Raw genomic sequence first — 18,650 nt, 5'->3', positions numbered from 1 at the left:
GACACAATGTGAAAAATTCAAATGCTAAAACATGTACAGAATCACATGAAAAACATAAACTAGGGCAGTAACTCTCTTCCTGTTAGTTATAAGTGGTTCTACTTTTCCTATATTTCCCAAAATGTCTGCAAATAATGTGTACTACTTCAATAACTTAAAGCCCCAATTATTGTTAAAATAAACAGAAATTATTCTGTTTGCTAGTTTAGTTGTAATTATGCACCAACATATTGCGCCTTAGTGCTGAGTTGAGCAACAGTAAAAGTTCAAGCAGGGAACATCAAGCCACATGGCCCGGTTGTGGGGTGGGGGTGGAATTCAGAAATCAATTTCACCTCAACAGACAAACAGTAGGTAGCATTTTTAGGTTCTTTCTACACTGAAAAAAACGAAGAGTTCAACCGTGAGAATCACTTGAGTTGAGAGATCACAGAGCAGAAACAATGGTTCCAGCTTTTGGAGACTGTGCTGTTTAAACCAAAGTCAAGTTTTATTTTTTATTTTTTTATTCTTATTTTTTTTCCAAGTCAAGTTTTAAACATTCAATCATTTTGAAGATGATCACTTGCCCTAAATATTGCCTCAAATGGTGGTCACCATTTGAGTGAAAGAAAGGCTCCATGGGAAGGATGGGAGTCTCAGGTAAATGCAGATGTCAGTTATTCTAAAATCTAGTCAGGGATCAGAGTCTCTTGGAGACATTTATTTAAAAATGCAGATTCCAAGGCTTTTTCCATTTTGAGTCTATGATGTAATAAACCTGGGTTGATACCAGGATATCCATATTGTAAATGAGCTCTGCAGGTTTAGATGGTCAGGGTACATGATGCCTGGTGTGTAATGGTCAAACAACATCAGCTAAGCTACTGCAGTTGGTGGTGTGTCCCATCACCTACCTTTTCTGGCCCACGTGGAAAAATCTGTGTTCAGTTTACAAGATTTTAATTACAGCATTCAGGATTATTGAGGGAAAAGAAAAATAAACACCTGTAATTCTGTCTGCCAAAGGTAAATTTTTACCATTTTTCTTGAGAGTTATTTGGCAATATATATATTTTAAAACCTTCAGAACACCAACACTGGTGTTGGCTTTCCAACATTGGTTAGCTGTTTTCTTTTTTTACTTTTGTTTTTTTAAGATTTTATTTATTTATTCATGAGAGACACAGAAAGGGAGGCAGAGACATAGTCAGAGGGAGAAGCAGGCTGTGAGACTTGATCCCAGGACCCCTGGGATCATGACCTGAACCAAAGGCAGACGCTCAACCTCTGAGCCACCCAGGCATCCCTACTTTCCTTAGTTCCTAAATGCAGAGGAACTGGAAATTTACCTCCCAAGTATATATATCTTCCTAGCTTTTTTACATACTTTGTCTTTTTTTTTCAAGATCTTATTTATTTATTCATGAGAGACACAGAGACAGAGGCAAAGACTCAGGCAGAGGGAAAAGCAGGGTCCCCTCAGGGACCCCAATGTGCTACTAGATCTCAGGACCCAGGATCACCCCCTGGGCCGAAGGCAGACACTCAACCATGGAGCCATCCAGGCGTTCCATCACTCTTATTCCTAGAATAAAATATGTTATGGTTCTCCTGCTGCAGTGTGGGATTAATAATTCCCAACTAATCTTTTTATTATCTTCATAAAAGTCACGAGTTAATCTTTTCTGAAACTGTTTTATGTATCCTAATTCGGGGACACTACTTTTATATTGTATTCAAATTTGCGATGCTTGAATGGACAAAATCAGATACATACCATTTCTTACCAAATGATAACTTAAGAAGGCTTACTTCTTTCTAGATAGACTTAGATATTACACATCATCCAGGTATGGTCTCTGTGTTCCTGCTATTTGTACATTAACTAAGAATTGACTATCAGCTTGTCTACTTTAACTGGTTTTTTGTTGTTTTCTGTGGCTTTCCTTGAAGCTTTATTAGATCTTCTGTGAGTTCCTAAGGGTTTGAGCAAAGGTCTAAGGGATAATTCCTTCGGATTGGGCTCCTGCCACCTTCCCATCCTTGATCCAGTGGGCTTTTGCTATACTTGGTCTTGCAGTAAAAGTTCTACTTTTAACTATTTTCAGTATTAAGTTTCTGTGACTTCATTGGAAAATGGGTTCTATACAGAAGAAGGAGGGGAGCTATCCCAGACCTTGATAATCATCGGATTTAGTCATCCAATATTTATGAATTTATAAAAATCATGTTTTCTGACAGGCTGATGATTCTGGAATCAAAGGTGTGTAGGAGTTCACCACTAGTAAAGGAGAAAGGTATGTAAAACATAAAAATTGGAGTTAAAGTGAGGCTTAAAAATGAATAATAATTTGTCAGATAGCATTGGGGGAAAGAGGCTATTAACAATGGAAGCATCATATAAAAGGGCCTGACATTCTCTGGGATGGTGGAAAATTCACTGTGACAAGAACGTAGATGTGTAGTAAAGGGGGCAGGAGACGGTGCTGGGACCAAGCAGCAAATCATTTTCACTCCTGGTCAAGGAATTTGTATTATAGCATTTAGTTTAACAAAAGCTACATTAAGCAGGAGGTAACTTGGTCAGAATGTCCTGTTTTTAGGACCATATATGTGATGGTAGAGTAACAGAGTATAGGTAAGGGTGAGACAGAGTTTATGGGAGGGAAAACAGGTAAAAGTTGAAGTTAGATTTGATGAGGAATGAAGATGGTGACAGCATTTGACTTCCTCCTCTGATTTCTCTTGGATTGCTAATTCATTCACGAGAGCATCCGTCCCCGCCGGTCTCTCAAAGAGCAGGGTACAGCTCCACTACTCAAATGCATCCCTTCTATTTTCAGCATCATAAACTTTAAGAGGACAAGTGTGTGCCTGCCTGAGTCTGTGAAGGAAAATGTGTCCTTACAGCTTAACACGGGGTGTTGACAGATGTAACTTTAATAGAAACTAGAGGCAGCGAGTATGCAGAGAGGAGTCACAGGGGGTCAATCATCCAGCAGCTCGGCATCGCGGCAGGCGGGACACCACGGAGCCAACGACCAACGGGCAGCCCCGTCTCATTTCAGGGAAACTGGCACCCAAGGCCCCTGTCTTCAGCACAACCTGCTAGGCCTGAGGGAAGTCCAAAGGCTGATGACGGCCCCGGGCGGTCCAGCAGTTCATGGAGGTGTCTGTCCATGCTCCCAGCCGCTACTCCAGACAACACCTTCTGTCTCCTAGTCCTCGGCTCGGCTTGAGCCGCGCCTCCACGTACTTCTCTTGAATTCCAAGACCGATTCCATCTTTCAGGTGCGGATCACTATAAAGACTGACAAAATGCTCTTCTGTGAAATGTCTGAATTACCTGCTAGAAAAAAAAATGCTCATTCCAAAATACAGGTCTAGTAGTTGAATTTGTTATAACCAACCAGTGTACCCAGTATGACACAGTCCCTTGCAGCCCCGAGGCAACTACCATTGTTTGCTAAGTTGACCATTCTAGATGGTAAAATAAAATGCTGTGTGTTCAAAAAAAAAAAAAAAAAAAAAGAAAGAAATTAATAGAAATTGATAGAAATTAATAGCCTCTGCCTAGATGCAAAGGTAAGTGGACGAGCTTCAAGTAAGTTTCCATGAAAATCAGTGGCAGTGATGCTGCATTGGGGAAGGAGAAACTAGGGGTATGGGGTTGCCCAGGGCAGTTGGAGTCAAATGATGGAAGAATGGAAGATAAAGGAAGTATTGAATTGATATACTTATTTCTTGGGGAGAAGTTGCAAGAAAAGAAAGCCTATTTTTACTTTAGTTCTGATGTTACCACGTGAAAAACAAAGATCTAATTGAGGTCAATAGGCCTAAATTCCAGGGACGATAGGCAACAGCTGTTTCCTACCCCACTATTCCTCCCAAAATACAAATGATGAAGACTGGACCCTGGTTGTCCTACTGGGATGTCTGATCCCAAAATCTTGCAAAATGGCAGTGTAGTGGTTTTTCCATGGTGCAGAGTGAGATTTTGAATCTTCCTATGTTCAATGACAGTTTATTATCTATTTAAAGTTGTGATTGTTTCTGTTTTCTTACAAGTTCAAAGCCTAACTCATTGGTTATGTGGATTGCAAAATAAGAATACATTAATTTATTGTCACAGAGACTGGTTTAATTAATAAATCTTTTTGAAAGTTTTTTCATGTGTGACAGATCTTAAGTAATTAGTCTTTAAAGTGGACTTCCGAACAAGGACAGAGAACTCCTCTTCCTAATTTGAAACTTTCTACAATCAACTGAAATTGAAATTACAAACACTCTTCACAATTATCGTTTGAGTTAGTTCTTGATCAGATTTTATAAATGAAGAATACAAAAGAAACTCATGTGCCATTTTTAATGTCATTTAGCCTAAATACTTTTCCCAAAAAGTCACACTCACAATTCTTTGATAGTTTTAGGGGGATACAATGTGTGAAAGAATATTCCAATGGCATAATATATAAAAACATTGTTACATATAGAAGAATAAAAATAATCTATGTTTTGAGGGGTTATTGCCGTGGGAAGAAGGGTCTGATCTTCATAGACATCTTCTTCATTGAATACCAGGACCCCTTCCAGTTCATCCATACCACTCCATCGTCTGTGCCATGTTTTGCCATGTCCCAGCTGTAATGTCCACCCCAGTAGTATCTGCCATTTGGATTGGCTGCATGACATCTATTATACCACCATCCACCACCATCTTCTCTAGCACACTGTTTTTTGGGATCTGCAGTTATCCTGAAAGGAAATGTTTGGGATTATTAGAACTGCAGTGCTATTGAGTTATTCTTTGCGAAGCACCTGCAGAAGGGGGCTGTGTGCAGTACGGGTTCTATAAGTAAAGTCAAACTAACACACAAAAGGCCTTCTCCGCCCTATAGCAAGAAAGAGATGGGTTCAACGACATTTGTTTCTTTAGACTGACATATCAGTTTTCAGCTACACTAGTAGAACCCTGGAAAACAAAATGAAGGTTCCAACGTACATGTTGGAATATACAGATATAGAAATTTATCTAAATGCTCATTACTCAGAAGGCAATTGTGCTGTAGTTTGAGGTCTACCTTTTATCATTCTTTTTTTTTATTTTAAGATTTTCTTATTTATTCATGAGAGACAGAGATAGAGAAGTGGAGACATAAAGGCAGAGGGAGAACCAGGCACCATGCAGGGAGCCCGAAGTGGGGACTCGATCCTGGGACTCTGGGATCACCCCCTGAGCCAAAGTCAGACACTCAACCACTTAGCCACCCAGGCATCCCCACCTTTGATTATTCTATGACCTTGGGTAAATTACTTTGTCTCTCTAAACTTCATCTGTCAAGTGAGAATAATAATGACAACCTTATAGCAGAAATGGTTTAGAGTGACATATGAAGAGCTCAGTATGGTGGCTAAGGCCCAGGAAGCACCAAAGAAATGATTGTCATTAATAACATGAGCTATCATTAATAGCTCCAATCACAGCATTTGTGGTGGCTTTTAAAGCAGAGGGGGGAAGACACCATACATACCAGCCATCATTGTCTCTGTCGTACGTGCTGAAATACATGCCATTGTGAATGGTCATGGTTTGGTTCTCTCCAAACAGTTGAGAAGCTCCTTCTATGAGGGCATTGCCAGCTGTTCCCTTATATTTGCTCACTGAGAGTTGGTATTTGTTGGCCTCATTCTGCATAGTGAATCCTCCATAGAGGGCCTTCACCTTGTCGCCTTTCCAGTCCTCCATTTCAATCAAAAGTTCCGTGGGTCCCATGTTGGTAAGCTGGCTAATTTTATCATTCCCAAGCCAATATTCACCTATAGGAAATATAAAAATATAAAATCTCACCAAAAATAACACCTTTGGAAATTAAAAACTGCCTTTCTTCCCTTATCTTTGGTTTTCATGTTCTTTTTGTAAACTCCTCCTATCCTCCTAAAACTCCTAAAAATAGACTCCCAACACTGTGTTTTCTAAGCAGAAAAAAAAAAACAAAACAAAAAACTTTTCAACAGGATGTTTTATTTTGTTCTCCCAGTTTTTACCTGGTAGACCACAGTATTTTTTCCCATCGGCACTGGTTGCAATATTTCCAAATCCTTGTTTATATGGATCCCACGTCCTGCCAAAGTCAACGCTACCATCTTGACGGTTCTGAATCACTGTCCATCCTTTGGTTGAAAGAAACAAACATGCCACATATTAACCAATAACAAATAATCTCACTTTGAGGAGAATGTCTCAATTCCTCACCTATTTAATTTACTTTATGCTCACCTATGTTTAGTGCTTCAAAATGGATACAATAAAGAAATAAATATGAAAGGAAAACTTAAAATCTTTGGAGACTACAGGCACTTTTTTATCTTACTCCAAATTGTGAATCATAGATATTTTACAACCTTTAGAATATCAGGTTAAGTTCCAAATCAAATGGCTCATTGCGAGTTATGTTAAAGCTAGGTCTTATTTCTCGGCGTTTTATGGTATCAAAATCATTACAGCATAATAGGTCAACCACTACCCAACACTTACCTCCACTGTCTGTGGTCATATCACAGTATACTCTGTATGGTGTGATAGAACTGTGAGGCTGAATGAGATACATTTCAGATGTTTCACCTCCATTTCTAATAATTTCCTCACATTCTGCAAACATAAAATAACATATTGTATTCAGGGAACTACAACATAATTCCTTGGTCTTTAGTCATCAATTTTATAAGATAACTGATTACACTGGTTACTGAGGAATATTTTATTTTTGACATTTGAGAATGAATTATAGAAACTGAATTATCTTTTTACAAAACCAAACTCAGTTTTCAGCTCTATTACCCAAGGGGATGAAATAAGCCCTTCTCCAACCTTTATGTCCTAGGATATATATAACTTGCCAGAACACATGGAATGGGGAAACTCCTACACACACCTATCCAAGCAAGCATGTGCATTAGCCAGGTGGAGCTACCACCATGGTTACACTACATCCTGTTCATCAAAAACTGGCAAATAGGGATCCCTGGGTGGCGCAGCGGTTTGGCGCCTGCCTTTGGCCCAGGGCGCGATCCTGGAGACCTGGGATCGAATCCAACATCGGGCTCCCAGTGCATGGAGCCTGCTTCTCCCTCTGCCTATGTTTCTGCCTCTCTCTCTCTCTCTCTGTGTGACTATCATAAATAAATAAGAATTAAAAGAAAAAAAGACAAAAAAAAAAAAAAAACTGGCAAATACATTTGGCTAAGTCCGAACACGGCATGCTAGGGATATCTTCATGGTGTTGCTCTAATGTCATTAGGATTGGTTAGGGAAGAGCCACTAAGCGTTTTGAAGTTCTATTTTTAGAGAGGATCTATTTTGGAACCCTCTGGAAATATGTTTATTAACTAGTTACCTTTGCCAGACACCACAGGAATATTGCAACTGACTGTGCATGGAGTGCGGCAGTATTCCATCTGAGCTGAGACATCAGATTCTAATTTTTGTATTTTGCTTCTCAAGTTTTCCAGGATTGCACGGAGCACACGAAGGTTAGTTGGAATATTGCTGGTCACAGTCTCCTCTATATATAAATGGTGCTTTTCCAGCTCTGAGGAATACTCATTTATTGCATTTTCATTATCTGGAAAAAAAGAAATCACATAGGAATGGTAAACATTTTCTCCCAATAAAAAAACTAGGAGTACACAAACATATAGTTGTGATTTTGATTTGCTGAGAATAATCTAATAGACACAGAACTAGTCAGGCAATCATGATATGTAATTGTACTTAGAGGAAATTATTTGTCCTGTGACATACACAAATTAACATAAAGACTAATTATTACACTAGTAATTTACTTAGGAGTAAGCTAAAACTTATGCCTAATAAAAAATACAATAGGTTCTTTATTTCTCTGGTGAGGAGAAGAGGAGAAAGCAGTGTTTAGGCCTTCCATCTTTGAAGTTCAACATTGTGTGGATTGGATACGCTTGATTTATTTATCCATCTCACATAAGTACTCTAGAGGTTTGAAATTTATAAGAGGGTTGTCATGATACCTTTGAAAAATGTCCTGAACTGGATAAACTACTCACTGGGATGCCTACAACAGGCTTACTCACTAGCTGATTCCTAACCATCCAGCCAACAGCATACAACATTCAGATCTCAGAGTTTAAAGGTTTGGTAGTGCTAACTGCAATACAATTGAGTGCATCATAGATTACCCTCTTATATTCAAACCTTAAGTATGAAATTTATAAATACTAAATTTGACTCTGAATATTGTCTTCTGATTCACAAATTTCTTATAGAATGAAAATAAGAACTCGTGGAGAAATTTGTTCTCGTAGAAAATGATTCTAGCTAAGAAGAAGTGCTGAACGGAGCCTACATGGCAAGCTGTGGGTAAAGGAGGTTAAGTGAGAAGCTTAGAGTAATCAGGCTCATACTAAGAGCAGTGGGAGCTATTTGGACTCATCTAGAAATGTTGGACTTCCCAGAATCATGCATGCCCACAGCAGTCCAAGCAGTTCCAATTTTATAGGAGTATCAAAGATACAATACAGGATATCTACCTCTTATTTGCTTCTGCCTGCTTTTCCACATGTCTTTTAGCAGAGTTATATACTGAAAGGTGCTAGAAGAGGACTGGGACACAGACTCCACATTATTATTTAATTCATCTATACTTTTTCTGATTGGCCTCTCCTGTTTTACCAAAGTATCTTGCAACTGACATCCTGTAGGACACAACACTCCCTGCAAACAAAGAAGATAGCAGGCATTAGATAAAGGATTCAGATTATGAGTATTTGTGGAAACAGCACACAGTGAAAATTCAACGATATCATTAGCCATTATAAAAACTTGTAATTTAATTTTCTGTATGTCTGTCCCGAAAATCTAGAGTTCCCGTCATATTCCTATGAAGATTAAAATTAGTCCTTACCATAAAATAAATATAACTAGACTATGAAAATTTTATCATCTGACCAAATGAGGTGGGCAAAATACAAAGCTAAAAACAATATGCATGTGTCCTAATTTACTATCTTGGGATCATACTAAAGAAGACTAAGGAAGCTTTAACCCAAGGCCCAATATGTTTTATAATTATTTCCAAAATAAAGGAACAAAATAATGATGATGATGTGGGTCAAGGCAACATTGGGAAGCCATGATGAGACCCACGGGACTCTCTGCATGGGAGACCCATCACGACAAGAAACATCAGTGCACTCACCAGATCTGGGTCAGCATGAAGACAGCCCCCAGCATCAGGGGCTTTTCTTTCTAATTTCTTTTGGCTGGCTACTGGTTTGACTGGACGAGCTCGATAGCCACCTCCACTGATGGGAGGGGGAGCAGGTCTCAGGCTGGGAGCCTCTTCCCTCTTCTTGTCAAGGGGCCGATGACCACGGGCATCCACAGTGGACTTCAGAGAAAGAAATAAAATGGAAAGTGTTATCATAGATATGACATGTAACTGTTCCAATACACTCAATTCATCCTTTAGGTTATTGCATGATTAATGGTTTGCTTCTGGTCTATCAGCTGGCTAGTCTTTGTTGGTAAATAGGCTGCTTATGCATCTTCAGGAACGAGAGAAAGAAAAACTGTGTGAAAAGCTATTGCACCTGAGGGTGTTTTTATAACAAGCCTTCAATTAAAGCTGCATCAGATTATGAATAGTAATGACCTCAGATTCCTAATCAGATTCCTGATACATGGAATATACAAAATAGTAAGGCTTCCACACTGTCAGAAGGAATAAATATTGTCAAACTATCTGGATTACTAAATCCCTGTAATCATTGTTCATTATTTTCCCACATTCAGTTTTTAGGAATTGATTAAATTGCCTAACTCCTATATAATAATATTTAAGAAGCAATACAGATTTATTAAAAGTGAAATTTACTTGGGATTTATTTGTAATAAGACAATCTTTGACTCTAGCACATTTGAAGAGGAACAAGGTATTCTGGAGTCAGATGGTTTGGGTTCAAATCTCGACCCTACCACTTACTAGCTACAAAATCTTGGGCAAGTTATTGTATCTGTGTTCCAGTTTCCTTATGTAAAATAGGGATAATAATAGTAACTCCTGTATAAGATGATTGTAAGGATTAAATGGCATTTCATATGATACCATCCAAAGAGCACATGACACATAGGAAGTACTCTTTATTTCTATTGCAATAGCATATGATGGATACTATAGTTTAAATGGCTTCTCCACTAATTTCAATATTATTTTGTATCCACAAAATTATTTCTAAAGCCATTCTCTTGAAATTTCCTACATGATTTCTTTATCAAACACCATAATTTTCTCATATTTAAAATAATTCTCAAGGTTTATGGTTAAAATTATTTGCTAACTTAAAATATTACATTCAAAGATAATGACGTGGAAAATATACAATGCAGTGTAAAAGTGTTAGCTGGGATTAACTATATTGTCATGTGGTCTTTGTCAGCAATTACACTTTTAGGGGCTTAATTACAATAACAATGACTAGATTTGAAGCAGAGGCTAAACTCTGCAGCTATTTTGTGAGCCTAGAAGTTATGCAATGACTCTATTTTGAATTTTACTGTCATTTATTCATTAAGCTAAAATAATATTTAACATTTAGTAAGAATATGGTAGGCTTTAAACCCAGACAAGTTGTCTCCAGATTCCACCCTGCTTAATCACTACAGTATCGGGGTAAGTGCTATGGGAATAAAAATAATAATATGTGAGGAGTTGGGGAAAATGTACATATTTCATGTGGTCCTGGTCTGTCCTACCAGGAATTTTATGAAATGTGATTCACTTGTTTGTTGCAAATCAAATTATAATAGAAGAAAAATATTTCCTTTCTATTTCAGAGTGCCATTAGTGAGGTAGCATTGACGGTCTAGCATTACTACACATGGGAGATTAAAAATATTTAAAGAAATTATATGGATATTTAGGTTCGTGAAGATCATTTAGTGAAATAATTGAACTAGAAAATCCATTTGGGAGCCTAATCTAGTAAACTATCTCTGAAAGGATTAGCTTGTGAGTAGAAATGTTAAAGTGCTTAGCCAAGTATTTACCAAAGTTTACTCTTACACACTCTTTACATTTTTCTTACCTAATGCAATTAATCAGACAACTATCTTTTTATCTGTGTGATTTGATAATTAAAACAATTTAGATTTCCCTTCAAATTCACCAAATGATCGGAACAAATCACTTCCTTTAAGTATTATTGTGTACTCTTATTTCCAGTGTGACGGACTATGTTATATTTGAGAAATTTGATCATGATTTGTTTAAGAATAAAATAAAAAATTTTAAATATTTATCTCCCTCAATGCATTTCTGTATTTTTGTTGTCTTCAAACCCACAGAAATAAATCAGCAAAAATAGTAGTTGAGGAAAAACTGTTCTACAAATGAATAAATTATACTGAACTATGTTTCATACCCACTAATAATAACAATAAATATTACTTATGATTTAGATTTTCTCACTTGAAAAAACCCAATTATTTCATTTTCTATCACTGCACTTGGTCTATTCTGTTTTTAGATTAGTTTATAATTTTCACTCATAGGTCACCAATATATTTCAGGAGCTATATATTACTTTCCTTCACCGAACAATAATCTACCATAGCTTTTTTCTTTTAAAATACTGCTTTTTCATTACTTTATAGTCTGCAAAACTCTCATATTTGTCCTTATAGTTGCAATAACATATTGCTAGAACTAAATCAAAATCACAGTACTCAGGATAACAAGTGAGAAAAACTATCTTACCACAATTCTCTCTTCTTCATCCTGGGAAAATAAAGGTAAAGAAACAAAAAACAAGACATTATTATTTGGTTTTTATGTAAGAAATACTATGTAACATTCTTTAAATAAAATGGGCCCCTGAGATTGACATTCAGCTTCATAACTAAAATCAATGTTAATTTCATTAAAATATTCACATGATTACATTGTTATTTTTTATATTATAGTATTAGTAATAATATAAAAATTAAAAAATAGTCACCGTATCGTCATAATACTGAGCTTGTGACTTAACAATAAAAACACACAATAGTAGCAGTAATAGATTCTTCATGCTTTTAAAATTTTTGAAGTTCCAGGAAACCATCCTTTGCCGGTGGACTTTACTGAGATCTTCAATCCTATATATAGCTGAGTCCTTTGTGAGGTATCACTTTAGCAAAGGTTACCTTTCTTAGTTAATATTTAATGTTTTGGTTCACTTGTTGGCTGAACCATTTTATCACTTAAGCAACATCTTCCCAGCAAGACTTATTTACTTGTCATACAGCTATTCTCTGTTGGCTGAATTTAGAAACACCAGAGTTCTTCAATTCATTTAATTGGACAATATGATGGAAAACTTGGACATTTCTCAAAGAGATGTGTATCACCTTTCCTGTAAATTAATGCAGATATTGCACAGGCTCACAAAGAATGTGTGAGGAAATAAATATTTTTCATCTAAACACAAAAATCTGGACCTACTCACAAGAAATCCACCAAAACTGAGTTCACTAAAAGTATAGCACAACTGTTTATACCTTGAGGCAATCAGGTAATTAAATTTCAAGAGGCCAATAAATTAAGAATAGTATTATATCATCATGTGTTTATCTTTTCTTTTAGACACTAATAAGAATAGTAAAATTTCAACTCATGCCTTATGCTCTGATAGACAAACCTCAAAAAGAAAATGTCACCTTCTTTTTGCTCTCGCTTCTTTCCACACTTTGTCTTTAGTAATATAAGTTAAAATGTTCAAAACACTGCTAAAATAATTAAGAGACCACAGATTCCTAAATCAAAATCATTATTATTGTGATTGGGCACATAATTAACATTTTATTTTTACATTACATTATTTATATTTTATAGAATATTATGTTGTTTATAAAGACAATGTTATTTTACCATTAGTGAAGCCTTCATACATATTTCAAATAGAGGCTCAGACACTAAATGTGGTCCATTTCCTATCATTATTTCCTGTAAGCCACCAAATTCCTGTCTCTCATCTTTTTATTTATTTGTTGCAATCAGGATTAGCAACTCCTACAAGAATCAATGAGGAACTCAAAGTCAACAACACAAATCCCAGCAAGTGTGTTGCTTTGTAGTATTTTCTATGTGTGTATGTGTATTTGGTATGGAAAGTGAAACATTCTCATGACATTTAAAAAATAACTTTTTGAAAGATAGCAGGTTATCTGCTAAATCAGGAGAGTGTGTTTTCAATTGAAGTATGGTTGGCATATACTATAATATTAATTTCAAGTATGCAATATATTAATTCTACAATCATATACATGTTAGGAAATGCTCACCACAGTAACCACCTGTCACCATACACAGTTATTATAATATTATCGATTCTATTCCCTATATTGTACGTTTCATCCCCATGACTTAGTTTATAATGCAAGTTTGTGCCTCTTATTCCCTTCACCTATAAATCATGCTTGGAAGCAGATTCTTGATAATGGTATGAGACCCATGAAATTACGTTCTTCTCTTGCCTGCAGAGATTGCATTCCCAAATTCCTTTAACTCAAATATATAGAAGCAAAGTATTGAGTTTTGATTAAGTAAATTATTTCCCTGGATTTTTCCAAATTTGTGTACCATTAATTAGTACTGAGTAAATATTTTATTTTAAGATCAGCTTAGTTTTAATTTTTCTTAGAAGAATACATATCTGACCATAAAAGCAAATTATGTGTGTACTAATTAAAATAAGATGCGAGAACATTTCTCTTCAAAAAGTAACTGTGTAAAAGCTCATTTTAATGACCTGGATGGGGTCTTATATTAATGATGTCAGATTCTTGCTGATTTGAAAAGATTGATATGAAAACATGCAATTTTTTGAGGTAACATTATCAGATTATTACTTCATTTTCAAGCCCTGAAACTAGCAACAGAACCATTATTTAATTTTCAGAAGTTTGTTAATTTTCAAGTTTTTTCTGTCATGTAACAAAATCTTGTATAACATTAAAATGAAAATTCCTTTAAACTCCCACCTTTTTCTACTCTGGCATTCTTGCTATCATCAACAGGAAGGTGGAGGATGGAAACTACTAGAATGTATGTTCTATAGGAATAGAGACTTAATGTTCATTTGACATATAGTTCTTGAAAGCCTTTTATGTGACAGGTAGTGTGCTAGAGGTTGGGGACACATTTGTGAGCAGGATCGACATAGCAGGCATTCAAAAAAAAAATTGTAGAATGAATGAGTGAACTAACCTTTACTGAAACATGCCTCAGAAGCCAAGTCCTGATAATCATTTATCTTACTTAATTCTTGAAACCATTAAGTTCTTTGGTGATGAAACTGAGGCTCTGAGAGGTTAAGTAAACTACCCAAGGCATACGGGTAGTAAATACCACCAGTACCAGAACTTGACCAGGACTGTCTGAGCCTACAGTCCATGCCCTCTGCCCATTATGCCATATTGCCCAACAAAATATAAACATTATAAAGAATCTACCAGTAGCATTTTGGTTTGTTTGTTGTTGTTATCTTGGCCAGCCCATTGTCTTGGGGCTATACTGTCTTGGACTGGCACCCTCATTCTTAGCCTTTATTTGCACCCTGATATGTGGGTGTGGGTGTGGGTGTGGCTATTCATGTTTGTATGAAAGGCATAACCAGTGCAGTGATAACAACTGTGAGCTTTTTAAGTTCCAGGTCTTATTAGATATTTTTTTCCTACTGAGTTACATATAGCTACACTAACACTCAAAAGTGCCTAATATTACAAAGTAAATTATCATATTTTCAAAGAGAAAAATTTATTTGCAGATATTCTGCTTATAAAAATACATACTTTAAAAAATGTTGATGCTATTGGTGGAGGAGGAAGGGAGTACTATTTGTTCAGTTATATTTTCGGTCAATAGTGCAGTCAGTGTTCTTCCTATTAGCTGATATCGTTACATAAATCAAGGATAGTAAATCAGTGACAGAGATTACAGATAATCTGTCCTGCCTGGAAGCTCTGTGGCATGAAGGGCAGACATGTGGGTGCTGATCGTCAATGCACTAGATAAATAAAAACTTTTATTTTATTTTGGAGTATTTTAGTACATGTATTTCACTATTTCTTGAATTAAGCATATTTTCCATAAAAGGTACTCAGGATTGAATTAATGGCATAGCAGACATTTATTTTTGACTTTTCCAATCCAAGAATAACTGTCTATTTTCATTGATTCAGATCTTTTTTGAGGGGGGGTGTCCCTTAAATATTTTTCTAGGTCTTGCACATTTTTCATGTTTTCCTGTTATAAATAAGATGATTCCTGCCATTATATTTTTTAACTGTGTATATGAGAGCTATTGAATACTTCATACTCCACTCTCTTAGTGAATTATCTTGTTGTTTCCAATAGTTTTTCCAGTTGATTTCTTCTTTGCTTGTTTGTTTTAGGTATGCAATCGTGTCATTTGCAAATACACGTAGCTTTACTTCCTTATTTCCCATGTTACACGGGTATTTCTTCTTTTGTCTAATCTCATGACTAGTATTTTCAGGAAAAATTAGGTGGGGATAATAATAGTGATAGCAAGAATTCTTGTTTTGTGGCTAAGAGAATGTTCCTAAAGTTTATCTAAAAACATAAAGCTAGCTTTTGATAGTTTTTTTTTTTTTTTTAATCTTAAAAGTGCCTAAATTACGGTGTAAAAGTTTCAAATAGGGCAGCCCTGGTGGCGCAGCAGTTTAGCGCCGCCTGCAGTCCAGGGCATGATCCTGGAGACCCTGGATAGAGTCCCCAGGTGGGCTCTCTGCATGGAGCCTGCTTCTCCCTCTGCCTGTGTCTCTGCTTCTCTCTCTCTCTCTGTCTCTATGAATAAATAAATAAAATTTTTTAAAAAAATAAATAAAAGTTTCAAATAATCAAAATGTCTTAATCCTCTTAATTATTGATGTCAGGAAGTTTTTCTGCTAAGTAAGCCGTTTTTAAAAAGATATATTTTTTAAAAAATAAAAAGATATATTTTTACAAATAAATTAGTATCTTTTAATTTAATGTCAGAACTAAACTAGATAGATAAAATGTGGTACTAACTTATCTAAATATAGTGGAGAACAATTCATTTTCAGAAAATTTATAATGATCAGAAAGACAGACTATCCTCATACAAGCAATTCTCTGCCTTACATACAGGAAAGGGTTAAGGTTAAATTAATTATTGTTGAAATAGTAGTATCTGTTCAGGAGTGAGCACACAATATACACACACAATACAATTACGTACAATATTTTTCACGACAGATTTAATACTTGCAACCCTACATCAAAATTAATGTCTCAGTACCTTCCATCCCCACGTTTAAGTGTCTACAACTTAACACCTTACTTATTCAATCATTCAACAAATATTAAAAGCCTACCAGTTTTGCAAGTTATCCAGATACGGGGTGTGTGATAATTTCACACCACACTCACCCCATATATCAATTGGGGAATACAGATAATTAAACAAATATTACCATCAAACATGGTAGTATACGAACTCAGCTGAGACAACTAGAAATGCCACACTGCTATTTTTTCTGTGTCAGCAAAAACACTGACACAGTTTTGCAAAACAGAAACAAGATAAATTATGAATCGTGATCATGTTCAATACGACACCTGTTTTTGTGACATGGGATGAGACTTCACAAAGTAGGAGCAAAAACTGAGATAAGCAACACTTCCCTCCTCTCTGTCACACATACACACCCTTAACTAAGATATTTATAACTGACAGTGCAGCTTTATTATGTCCCAGGCCTTTCCAGGCATTGATTGGAAAAATAGCTCCCTCACTGTCTCCTTTGGTTCCAGAAGCTGTTCTCTTAACTCTATTACTAGGAATCACTTGCTAACACTACCTCAGCATTTGGGCCCATTCTTAGCATTGTAATAAAGACCAAATCCTGGAAGAAATGCCCAAGTATTCTTTTTAACTGGTTCTGACCTTAGAAATCAAAAAAGAAATGATAACTTCCACTATCCCTCCCTTCTGAATTAGAGAAGAACTACAAATTTCCTTAGTTCATAAGGAAAAGGACAGACTTTGTCAAACAAGTCTACAGAATATTGTATGAAAAGAGTAGTTAGTGTCTGCAGAGATTATATTTAGCCTTCTAAACTGAAAGAAACAAGAAGAAATAATATTCATCTTTTTATAAGTATAAGAATGAGAAAACACTTTTAATGAAAAACCTGATAAAAAGATGAAAAGGACACTAAATCTATAATCATGTGACCCCCCTCTTACTTATTTAAGGACAAAGGACACAAGTATTTGAAACAGAATGAAGGGATCTCATATCCTGGAGAGTTAAAACAAACAAACAAACAAACAAACAAACAAACAAACCTAGATTAACTAATAAAAAGAGGCCCTTCCTTAAAATTTGTACTATTGGTTTTACACAAAGTTCATATTTACATTAATAAATTATTCACCATACTTTAGGTGGCAAACTCCTGTCCTTAGAAAGATAAGGGAAAGCCCTTATTAGGAAAATCCTCCTATCATCAGAAAGAGCAATAGTGACCTCTACTGCTGGAATAAGGCAGCTCTGAGTGTACACCAGGACAGAGATTCTTAACCTTTCCAACGTCCTAGATTTTTTTAGGAATCCAAAGAAATCTGTAGATTCTTTCACCAGATAATGAAACAAACAAAACTCAGATTCTGGTATAAATATAAAATTTTCATGCAACATAGGTAATTCATAGATCCATGAGCTACATAATTGGGGAGCTCTATCTAAAACTTTTGGGTGTATAATATAATTCTACAGATTCAAGAGAACTTTTTAAAAGAAACATAGTCTAGTGCAATTTATCTCAACTATTACAACGTTTGATGAGTCTGGGTTTATACAATTTTTTCCTGGATGATTAACATGTTAACAGGCCCAACTAGACAGTTATTATATTGCCATAGATATATTAGAATCTTGTTTACATTTCTATAATTTCATCACTTTTAAAAATAGTATTCTTTTGTATAGTTATCACTATCTATGAGGAAGTTAAAATATGATGTAGGTTCCCAAGTACATATTGCACCATTATAGAATTTCTTTGTGAGGCCCACCACCAGTGGCTATTGCTGCAGAAACTCAGTAGGCCAAACTCACTCAAATTCAAACAGGATTGTGTTTTCAAGTAGAAACATGACCTTAATGTTTTTGATTAAGAATCAATGTACATCCAATGAGATTAGCAATTCACATTGATATACTCTTGATAGGATTTTATTTATTTATTCATGAGAGACACAGAGAGAGAGGCAGAGAAACAGGCAGAGGGAGAAGCAGGCTCCATCCCTGCAGGGAGCCGGATGATCAGGGACCCCAGGATCACCTGGGCCGAAGCTGATGCTCCCCCACTGAGCCCCCCAGGTGTCCCTCAATAAGACTTCTTCCCTCTCAAAGCCCATGCGGTATGCTCAGAGAACAGTGGAATTGATTAGCTTAAGGAAGAAGCAGGGCCAGTGAAATATTTGCCTATCGGATTTACAAATGTTCAACTCCTGTTTGCATAGAAAAGTAATGGGGCAGGCTTGATCGAAAACTGCATTTTACCTGAGTAAGACAAGACAATATAAAATACTGCTACTTTGGC

At 36.0% G+C, this 18,650-nt stretch overlaps 1 protein-coding gene across 1 annotated transcript; it reads right to left on the bottom strand.

Moving 5' to 3' along the window:
- Window positions 1–4,334: 4,334 nt before the first annotated feature.
- FGB (fibrinogen beta chain) lies at window positions 4,335–12,190 on the bottom strand. The gene is made up of 9 exons (XM_026016633.2): window positions 12,013–12,190; window positions 11,772–11,792; window positions 9,213–9,404; window positions 8,545–8,728; window positions 7,377–7,604; window positions 6,518–6,631; window positions 6,028–6,153; window positions 5,514–5,799; window positions 4,335–4,737 (listed from the first exon to the last, which is right to left on the bottom strand). Exons 1-9 carry the CDS (start codon window positions 12,115–12,117, stop codon window positions 4,506–4,508), a joined length of 1,488 nt encoding a protein of 495 aa, XP_025872418.1. The 5' UTR covers window positions 12,118–12,190; the 3' UTR covers window positions 4,335–4,505.
- Between the last annotated feature and the right edge of the window lie 6,460 nt (window positions 12,191–18,650).

This window comes from Vulpes vulpes, chromosome 10 (genome assembly GCF_048418805.1).
Source record: "Vulpes vulpes isolate BD-2025 chromosome 10, VulVul3, whole genome shotgun sequence".
In the NCBI taxonomy this organism is placed as follows: domain Eukaryota; kingdom Metazoa; phylum Chordata; class Mammalia; order Carnivora; family Canidae; genus Vulpes; species Vulpes vulpes.
This window is presented reverse-complemented; position numbering and strand designations above follow the sequence as displayed.

Bases quoted from the DNA above. Each gene is read 5' to 3' on its own strand.
- FGB (XM_026016633.2), bottom strand. From the start codon at position 12,117: ATGGTTTCCTGGAACTTCAAAAATTTTAAAAGCATGAAGAATCTATTA. The intron at 11,793-12,012 runs GTGACTATTTTT...TTATTTTCCCAG, and splicing joins CTCAGTATTATGACGATACG to GATGAAGAAGAGAGAATTGT. The intron at 5,800-6,027 runs GTAAAAACTGGG...TATTTCCTATAG, and splicing joins AAAATACTGTGGTCTACCAG to GTGAATATTGGCTTGGGAAT.